Below are 11,183 nucleotides of genomic sequence, written 5' to 3'. Positions count from 1 at the left end.
ATATTCGGCACATGGGCCGAATACAACCTTACCATGAAACGCTTACTTACAAGCCCTCAACCAACAATGCAGATTTTTTTTAAAGTAAATAAAAGTAAAAATTAAATATAAATAAAGAATAAACTAAAGTAATAAAAAAAAACAAAAAAAACAACACAATAAAATATTAATAACGAGGCTAAAGTGTGGGGGTACAGGTTAGTCAAGGTAATTGAGGTAATATGTACATGTAGGTAGTTGTAAAGTGACTATGCATAGATAATAAACAGCGAGTAGCAGCAGCGTAAAAATGGGGATCAATGCAAATAGTCAGGGTGGCCATTTCATTAACTGTTCAGCAGTCTTATGGCTTGGGGGGAGAAGCCCGGTAAGGAGCCTTTTGGACCTACACTTGGCGCTCCGGTACCGCTTGTCGTGCGGCAGCAGAGAGAACATTCTCTCAGACACAACAATTTCTCCTGGCTTACCAACCATCACAGTGTTTTATATTCCGTACTGTTTAAGACTTTTAAAGTTTCAGATATTTCATCAATCTCATTCAACTGTAATTTTATGAATTTAATGTTGTAGTATCAAGCGACCTCAAGCATGCATTCGTATAAAGTGAGTGATGACAAACACAAGTGCAGTTGGCATTGAATAACCCATTATGTTGCATAGTGTTGTTGTGTTCTTTTAGTTTCTTTGCCTCCTTGTTATTTTTTCACAATAGTCGACATCAAAGATGATGTGGAGAATAATCCTCTGTCTAAGTTGTGTTTCACCTGTCACCCCCCCCACCACCCCCCCCCACCAGGTGTGTCACCCTGATCTGTTTCACCTGCGTTTTCTGAAGTTTGTTTTCTAGTCTTCCGGTTCTGACCTTTCTATCTGTCCTGAGCCTGCCTGCCGTTCTGTCCCTGATTGACTATGCCTTGGATTCCGAACCTCCGCCTGCCCTCGACCTGCCCTCGACCTGACCCTTTAATATCATAATTATTCTGAGAGTAGAACTATCCACCTCCTATGTCTGCATCTGGGTCATATCCTGAATCGTGATTTGTTTAAAATGTGCGTCTGATATGATTGATAAAATCTTCTTACAATTTTTACAAATATACCGTTTTAATTAATTAGATAATGATGCGGTTCTATATGAAAACTCTCTTCCTCGATAGTCCAAGTAAACTAGTACTAACGACCTCATCCACAGTAGTAAACTAGTACTAACGACCTCATCCACAGTAGTAAACTAGTACTAACGACCTCATCCACAGTAGTAAACTAGTACCTAATGACCTCATCCACAGTAATAAACTAGTATCTAATGACCTCATCCACAGTAGTAAGCTACCTAATGACCTCATCCACAGTAGTAAGCTACCTAACGACCTCATCCACAGTAGTAGGCTAGTACCTAACGACCTCATCCACAGTAGTAAGCTACCTAACGACCTCATCCACAGTAGTAAACTAGTACCTAACGACCTCATCCACAGTAGTAGGCTAGTACCTAACGACTTCATCCACAGTAGTAGGCTAGACCCTAACGACCTCATCCACAGTAGTAGGCTAGTACCTAACGACTTCATCCACAGTAGTAGGCTAGACCCTAACGACCTCATCCACAGTAGTAGGCTAGTACCTAACGACCTCATCCACAGTAGTAGGCTAGACCCTAACGACCTCATCCACAGTAGTAGGCTAGTAGCCCTAAGGGGCGACCTCGATCCACAGTAGTAGGCTAGTACGCTAACGAGGGCGCTCGATCCACAGTAGTAGGCTAGTACCTAACGACCTCATCCACAGTAGTAGGCTAGACCCTAACGACCTCATCCACAGTAGTAGGCTAGACCCTAACGACCTCATCCACAGTAGTAGGCTAGACCCTAACGACCTCATCCACAGTAGTAAGCTGTCTAACAACCTCATTCACGTATTCACAAATTGTCAGTTCAGTGATTAGAGTAATAGACTTTGTGAGTTCGACAAATGCCTCTGCAATCTGTGCAAAATGGCTGAAGCAACTGTGGATGGCTGAACACAAATGTGGAGTTACATCCGTGTTTGAATAATTCATCATTGTTTGAAGGCTGGGATGACTAGAAATAACTCTGATCTCAACTCATCATATCACCATGTGAACTAGGTCAGTGGGCGTATCCCCAATGGCACCCTATTCCCCATAGGACTCTGGTCCAAATTAGTGCACTACATACAGTATAGTGAATAGGATGTCATTTGGGATGCAAACCTACAACCAACCGTGATCAGGATCAACGATTTAGAGTTCAACAAATTCAATTGAATTAACTTTATTATTAAGGAAGAATACATGAGGAGAAGTTATTTCTTATATGATTAAAATGTTTTTAGATTTAAGGAGGTATTTAAGTCCTTAGCAATGACGTCTTGAGAGATGCTGTCACTACAGAGGTTACAGAGGTCACAGGGATAATGTGGGTGCATGCAAGGATCATTGGCTGCTTTCCAATTCTCTATCATTTTCCAGAAGTGTGCACTTGTTCCGTTCACTACTTATTACAAATCTAAAAGCATTGGTTTGGTGGAGGCGTGGGCTTCTTAGGCCAGTCATTTCCTTTCAACACAGTGAAGGGTAGTGAACAAGTGCACACTTTGGGAAGAAGGAGAGACAAAAAGGTACATAGGGAGAATCTCAATTGCATTTCCTTGACTCCTCACATCCTTCCTTCTCAAAACACATTGGTGGAGAAGGTCAGAGGGAAGTCCCTCTAACTATCTTATCCAATATGTCTTTGAAAAGGAGGTGAGAGAGGACGTGAGGAGTCAAGAAAAAATATAATGAGATTGTGCCATAGCCCTAGAATGTAGCATCATGGGGTGGATCTCAATACTCTGCAGTAGTCTCTCCTCTCCATCAGCACTTACCAATACTCCATCAAAACTTCTTCTCTGTGCGAACTAATAGCCTATGTCTAAAATGATGACAAATTAGGTATTGTCCACTCTTGTTTTCAGTTGTAAGTGGTTTACTACTATGTGTGATTGGTTGATTACATATTTCATTCGTCAGGCTTGTCAAGAATGTCAGGCTTTCTCTTAGCTGGACATTAATCTAGGGATTGTGGACTATGAGAAGTCTAAAACATATCAATGTGCTCTTACAAGAATCACATTCCTATCGGAAAATGTAATGTAACTGATTGATTCTTAGAATTGGAAAGCACATTGTACACTGTACAAAAATATAAACACAACATGTGAAGTGTTGGTCCCACGTTTGATGAGCTGATATAAAAGATCCCAGAAGTGTTCCAGATGCTCAAAAAGAATATTTCTTTCAAATTTTGTGGACACATTTGTTTACATCCCTGTTAGTGAGCATTTCTCCTTTGCCAAGATAATCGATCCATCTGACAGATGTGGCATATCAAGAAATTGATTAAACAGCATGATTATTACACAGGTACACCTTGTGCTGGGGGCAATAAAAGGCCTCTCTAAAATGTGCAGTTTTGTCACAAAACACAATGCCACAGATGTCTCAAGTTTTGAGGGAGCGTGCAATTGGCATGCTGACTGCAGGAATGTCCACCAGAGCTCTTGCGAGATAATGTAATGTTCCTTTCTCTACCATAAGCCGCCTCCAATGTCGTTTTAGAGAATTTGGCAGTACGTTCAACTGGCCTCTCACAACCGCAGTGGATGGTGTCGTGTGGGCGAGCGCTTTGCTGATGTCAACGTTGTGAACAGAGTGCCCCATGGTGGAGGTGGGGTTATGATATTGGCAGGCATAAGTACAAAAAACAAAATGCATGAAATGAAATGAAATGTATGCATTCACTACTGTAAGTCGCTCTGGATAAGAGCGTCTGCTAAATGACTAAAATGTAAATGTAAGCTACGGACAACGAACACAATTGCATTTTATTGATGGCAATTTGAATACAGTGATACCGTGACGATATCCTGAGGCCCATTGTCGTGCCATTCATCCGCCGCCATCACCTCATGTTCCAGCATGATAATGCACAGCCCCATGTCTCAAGGATCTGTACACAATTCCTGGTAGCTGAAAATGTCCCAGTTTTTCCATGGCCTGCATACTCACCAGACATGTCAGCCATTGAGCATGTTTGGGATGCTCTGGATCGATGTGTACGACACCGTGTTACAGTTCCCGCCAATGTCTAACAACTTCGCACAGCCCTTGAAGAAGAGTAGGACAACATTCCACAGGCCTCAATCAACAGTCTGATCAACTCTATGTGAAGGAGATGTGTCGCGCTGCATGAGGCAAATGGTGGTCACACCAGATACTGACTGGTTTTCTGATCCACGCCCCTACCTTTTTCTGTGACCAACAGATCCATCTCTGTATTCCCAGTCATGTGAAAATCCATAGATTAGGGCCTAATGAATTTATTTCAATTGACTGATTTCCTTCTATAAACTTTGTAAAGGCTTTGAAATTGTTGCATGTTGTGTTTATCGTTTTTTGTTCAGTATAAAGGAATGTTTATGACCACAATAAACAGTTAATCCTAATGTTGTTATCCCCCCAGCCAGCGCGCGCTGTACTACTAAATCACACTTCCCACCTAAAAATAACAATCTCCATACAACAATGGGCAGGTTTTGGTGACCAACATTTATTTACCATTTCCAACTTTAGAATAAAACCATAAACATCTGTCAACATTAGCAAAATAAAGAACAGAATCAGTCCAATGTATTTACAGAGACCATCAAGCAAGAGTCAGGCTTACACACCACAAACAGATCAACAACTCTGCTTTGTTTTAAAACTGCAACAGTGAACATAGCAAGCTATATTGTTCTTCTTTTTTCCTCTCTCTTTTTTAAATTTTTTATAGCCAAGATAAAAATCTAAACTTATTGATTTCTTCTTCTTTAAAACAAAACAAGACATAGCTTCTCTGAATCTTTAAAATGTTTCTCTATTGTAACACCACAAAATACTTCAAATTTTGGGTTAAAATATAGGAATGTATAAAGTTGGCAAGTCTTTTTTTGTTTATTTCTTGTTTATTTTTTATTTTATTTCATGTGGTGGTTGGTTGGTGTCCTATCCTATCTAGCTTGTTCGCGTTGATGCATCTTTTTGAGCTGGGTGTTTTGAGAAAGACATGTCAACTCAACTCCCATCCATAACTGTGTCTTCCACTCTCCCCGATGTCCCACAGCAATCAGCACATAACACTAACAGGTTCAGATGTCTCGCTGTAACCAGGGGTCGTAACCAGGGAAGTGAACTAGTGAATCTAGTCTGTCATCTTGTTACCATGACAAAAGTGGCACGAAGGAGTCTCTCACATAAATGTGTATATATTTACATATACATATATCTATACATATGTATACATATACACATATATAAATATATATATATATATAACTCAATTTTTTCTCTCTCTCTCTCTTGAAAAACAGTTCACAGTCCTTGTTGTGGGTAAAGATACAATCACTCTGCTTTCTGTTGGGAGGGGGCTGCTGCCGTGGGAGTCGAGCTGGTCTCCTCTGTTGGTTTGGTGGGCTCTGGGGCAGGAGCAGCGGCAGCCGCCTCCTTCACCTCCACCTTCACCTCCTCCTTAGGAGCCTCCTTCACCTCCTCAGCTTTAGCCTGCACCTCCTCTGCCTTAGGGGCATCTGTAGCAGGAGCAGCAGCCTCCTCCTTCACCACCTCCTCTTTCTTCTCCTCCGAAGCCACAGCGGCTCCGTTCTCAGCTGGTTTCTCCTCAGCGGGAGCGGCCGCCGCCTCCTCCTCCTTCACCACCTCCTCTTTCTTGGTCTTCTTCAGTTTCAGTTTGAAGTTGAATGATTTCTTCAGGGAGAACTTCTTCTTCTTCTTGGGGATATCCTTGGCGGCGGCCTCACCTTCCGGTTTGGCGGCCTCCTTGTCGGCGGCTGGAGCTGGCTCGATGGCGTCCCCTCCTGCGCCCGCCTCGGGCTCCTTGGCGGCGTCAGTGGAACCGTTGGTGGCGGCCGTCTCTGTGGCAGAGACGTCACCGTTGGACTTGACATGGCCATTCTCCTAGGAGGGAAGGAGGGAAAAATGAAGGAACAAAATTACAGGATGGTTATAAATAAAGAAAATACAATTTAATTAATAAAGAAAATACAATTTACATTTGATTTTTCCACTGTGACTCAAACACAAGCATCAACACATTGAGATATATAACGACAATTCGTCGTGCTCATCAATTAACCACCGTGTCGCTCAAAAGCCGACGCCTTGTAGAACCACCAGAAAACGACAGGCGGCGACGGTGCCACATCGCACACAGGGGTATCTTTTCAATAAAGACCTGGACCAGGCGATGAAAAAAAACTATCAATTATATATTTTTTTTAAAAGGCCAATGAAACCGATGATGCATTGACAAAAAAATGTACATTAATTTCACAAGGTGAATATGTGATTTATGTCGATTTTGCATTTGTCTATAAAATAACGTTTTACAGTCACTGATCGAGACATGTCTAGACTCGCCGGTTCTGAGGGGCTGCAACTTCATCCATCATGGATGGGCTGCATAAATTCGGTGTGATTAGATTGACATCCACTGTTAAAAACGCTGCTTTTAAATCCATAATTCACAAATTGTCTCTGATATTTTATGCATGAGGGGTAGCTTGTCTACGTGCGTCCTCGCCTTTCCAACCCTCCCCTCCATGGCACATGTATCAAATACACGGGTTTGGAACCGTAACCGACTGAGACTAGCTAGAACCTCGCATAGTTAACGGTGGCATATGCTCCCGGTCCAAACCCTGAATTAACTACGTTATTTTAGATATTATGTGTATTTTTTTGGGTTCTTTCTCAAACAGCAGATCACGGATTTAGCAGCAAACACGTTGTCAGTTTCAATCTAGTGTTCGTAACTAGCCAGCTGTCACTGGTGACCATGTTGGCCACAAACCTTTGACTAAAACCAAGATGCAGATTTATTCTCGGGAAAAAAAAATATAATCGAAACAGACCAACCTCGTTTTTAAATTAAATAGCAACATTATATACCACAGAAAATATTTACTAAGCTACTTTTAGTTAGTTGAGTAAAGGGTGTGCTGTCTGGTGGGATGAGAGAGCGTTTCATACCTGTCCGTTAGTTTTGACGGTAACCGCGTCCGCGGCAGCAGCTTTCGCCTCCACTACTACCTCTCCTTTGGACGCTTGGGAACCCATCGTTGTTCGGTGTTTTTAAAGAAAATTTCAAAGGGAAAAACAAAAACAAAAAGTGGTCTCAATTTAATCCAGCCCCGCGCAGTGTTATGGATCCAATGGCAACAGAAAAGAAAGGCAATCGTGTAATTTTGGAGGGGGGGAGGGGGGAATCCTTTGAAGCAAGAATAGCTCGTTTCTTCGCACTTCAACCTGTCGCTCCCGTAGAAGGATACCCACTAGTTTCAGATGTGGCTGAACGCAGCGCTTCAATATACACCAAGATACCACCAACAGGCGTGGTCACACGACTCTATCCAATCATGAGCACCTTTATGACTTCTCTCCGCCCTCTTCAAGAGACTCTAAAACGTTTTCTCTCCCACACATCCATGGCCCCCCCCCCCCCACTTCCAATGGTCTCTCTCTCTCTCTCTCTCTCTCTCTCTCTCTCTCTCTCAACATCATATTCGGCCCCCCCCAACTCCGGTCTCTCTCTCTCTCTCTCTCTCTCTCTCCCAAGGCCCCCCCCACTCATATTCCAATGGTCTCTCTCTCTCTCTCTCTGCTCTCCCCAACATCATATTCCAATGGTCTCTCTCTCTCTCCCAACATCATATTCCAATGGTCTCTCTCTCTCTCTCTAACATCATATTCCAATGGTCTCTCTCTCTCTCCCAACATCATATTCCAATGGTCTCTCTCTCTCTCTCTCTCCAACATCATATTCCAATGGTCTCTCTCTCTCTCCAACATCATATTCCAATGGTCTCTCTCTCTCTCTCCAACATCATATTCCAATACTGGCAAAATGATATCGCGCTCATTGTTTTAATTTTTTATTTATTAGTCGTGCAATGATGTGCGCATCTACCAGGTTGAATACAGATTGAACAACAACATTTGCCTGGAAAGCCGATGTTTAATTGCATTTGAAATGGTATGTCTGGCAGAAATTCGTGTTTGAATCACGGCACGTATCATTTTATTTAACGTTCTGGGTTTGTGGAGGTCGTGAAAGGAAACGTTCCTGGTTCAAACGCTGATTTCTGCCCCGCATAGGATTCAATGCAATGCAAAGTCGCGTTACCAGGCAACCTTGACGTGTTCAAAGGTTTGTTTGTTTGTTTGTTCCCCCGCTGCTTGTCAACAACACCGACAAACAACACCAACATCCCAACAACATGTGACGTGGCCATCACGTACATTCCAACCGTTTGCAAACACAAACATAAACTATCTTCTACAGCTGTTTAGAAATTCTAGCTAGCTGTTTACTTTATTCATGCTTGCTCCAGACTTCCACTTCCAATCACCTTTATTGATGACTTCACTTGATTAATAATGCAACTTTAAACAAAACAACAACAACATCAATAGCTCGGAATGCATTTTTTGTTGTTGTTGACTGATTTAATGGGGAAACCAAGGCAAGCACAGTCATATCAGTATCTTTCATCAGAAGGAGATGAACATTTTACCTGTTGAATCCATCAGACATACACACTGTCTGCCATGGTTTGTAAATGTAAACCCTGGCCTGATCCTGGTTGGCTGGCACATTATGACACAATGTTCGATCCCCAGTAAGAAAGAGAGAATGGCCGTGTTTACATGAGCACCAATATCCTGGTATTATTCGGGATACTCAAGTAGTCTGTTTTTGAATTGACGTATATACCTAAACGTCATATCCCGTTTACAATAACCCGAAAAAGATTGTGGGCTATGCTGATTTTAGACGAGATACATCTTAGCGTATTTAGGCTTAGAGTTGTTTTTCACGATCTGCGCAGGGTCAGTATCGCATTATCATGGATGTTGGGCGGTCATGTTTTGATCTGATTGTGAAACAAAATCACTTCAAAAAGAAGGATACCCACACAGTTCAACATAATAATTCCTTAATAATTAATTAAGCTGATACTCTCCACTGGATCATACAGCCTACTGGCTACTTTCACACCTAATTTAGACACATTTCCACAAATCATTTCGAACATTTGGTTGTAATCTAGTTATATACATGCAGTTTCTCTTCTGTCATACCTTGTTGCCCTATGAGACTAAATAAAGCAGTGCTCACCAGAATAATGTCTTACATTGATAGAATGAATAGTAATCTAGTTAACACTGGTAAAATTGTCTGTTTCGTTTAGGGACCGGGGGAAAAAACACAATAACTAAAAAAAGAAAAATCATTGGTAAGATTGGTCCTGTGTAAAATGTCCAATTGTCATCAGTTTGAACAGTTGTAATAAAATTTAAAACTGAGAAAATGATGAAAGATCTTAGGTGCATCTTGATCTTAGGTGCATCATTTATACAGTTGAAATAATGTGTCAACGATTACACCTCTCAGGCTCATTCACATTTTCTCAACAGATGCTGAAATAAATAAATCATATTTAAAAAATTAACATTTGTTCTTAAATTTTTATGGAAGAAAGGCATTATTCTGCAGGAGTTCATATTAAATTACATGTGAGAGGTTATAGGTCTACAGTCAGTGTCCATATTTCACTTAATATTCCATTTAACCCATATGAACTTAGATGAGGAATATTCAGTTTATTCATGAAAACAGGGATTCTCATGAGGGGGATACCAAAGGTCCATGTAAACAGCTTATCCTGAAATACTGTGTGCATGTAAACGTGGTCAATGAGAGAAAGAGAAACCGAGAGAGAGAGAGAGAAAGAGAGAGAGAGACAGTTAAGTGAGAGAGAGAGAGAGAGTGACAAAGAGAGAGAGAGAGAGGGAGCGAGAGAGAGAGAGAGATGGTTAAGTGAGCGAGAGAGAGAGAGAGAGAACGAGAGAGAGAAAGAGAGTGCCAACCATGGAGCCACACTGATAACCTTTCTCACATCCCTCCTCTCTCTTCCTCCGTCTCTCTCTCCCTCACCTCCCTCTCATTTCTCTCCCTCACCTCCCTCTCATTACTCTCCCTCACCTCCCTCTCCCCCACTCCCCTCTCCCTCTCATTTCTCACCATGACATATAGTCTCCACTGTCTGGCTGTAGAATGTGTGGCATGCCTTACGGCAAATTTGACATTTCTCACTTTTTCTGAGAATGGACTGGGCCAGGCAGAAACAGTCTTAAGGGTTAAAGGCCCAATGCAGCCGTTTTAAGTCATTCCACCTTAAAAAGCACAAGAAAGAGCACTTAAACACCCACCATCTCAGATTGTTCCCAAGTTGTTTCTGTAGTTAGAAACAGGTAAGATAAGCATTCCTGCAACATTATTTTGTTGAAAGATAATTTGAACTCTGAGAAATTAACTAATTGATTGCACCCAAATTGGCTATTTCAATTTGTTGGATTTGTGTAATATTCAATAAACATAGCACCCAACATTCAATTTGGACCAAACCTCTTCTTAACAATGGTTAAGACATGAGGATTCCCCCCCAAAAATTGTCAAAAGCTTTGTGTGGGGTTTGTGGGGGTCTGTCGGTGAGATTTTACCATTTATTTTGATTCGTCAAGTTTTATTCATTGAGGTTTGGTACAAATTGGATGTTGGCTATTATATTTATTGAAAACTATACGAATCCTATCAATTGAAATGGCCAATTTGCGTTCACTCATTTAGCTTTCTGAGAGTTAAAATTGTCTTTCAACAAAATAATGTGTCAGGAATGCTTAACTAATCTGTTTATAACTACATAAAACCATTTCAGAACCATCTGAGATGGTGGCTTAATCTGAGACTGGTCTGAGTGTGGAGGGGAAAACTGAAAACTAGCTGTTATTGGCAGAGAGGTTTGGAACTCTCTTTGTTATTGTTCTATTCACTAATTGACCTCATGGGGACGTCACCATGGAAAGCTGAAACTCCTGACCACGCAAACCTGCTGATTAGAAGTTCAAATCAAATCAAATGTTATTAGTCACATGCGCCGAATACAACAGGTGTAGTAGACCTTACAGTGAAATGTTTACTTACGAGCCCTTAACCAACAATGCAGTTAAAACAAAAAATACAGATAAGAATAAGAGATAAAAGGAACAAGTATTTAAAGAG

At 41.4% G+C, this 11,183-nt stretch overlaps 1 protein-coding gene across 1 annotated transcript; it reads right to left on the bottom strand.

Moving 5' to 3' along the window:
• Window positions 1–4,593: 4,593 nt before the first annotated feature.
• LOC106570689 (uncharacterized) lies at window positions 4,594–7,464 on the bottom strand. Its single transcript, XM_014143162.3, has 2 exons — window positions 7,091–7,464; window positions 4,594–6,016 (listed from the first exon to the last, which is right to left on the bottom strand). Exons 1-2 carry the CDS (start codon window positions 7,175–7,177, stop codon window positions 5,447–5,449), a joined length of 657 nt encoding a protein of 218 aa, XP_013998637.1. The 5' UTR covers window positions 7,178–7,464; the 3' UTR covers window positions 4,594–5,446.
• Between the last annotated feature and the right edge of the window lie 3,719 nt (window positions 7,465–11,183).

Source organism: Salmo salar, chromosome 14, assembly GCF_965601325.2.
Source record: "Salmo salar chromosome 14, fSalSal1, whole genome shotgun sequence".
Taxonomy (NCBI): Eukaryota; Metazoa; Chordata; class Actinopteri; order Salmoniformes; family Salmonidae; genus Salmo; species Salmo salar.
The sequence above is the reverse complement of the archived record's forward strand: the minus strand, read 5'-3'. Positions and strand labels throughout refer to the sequence as shown.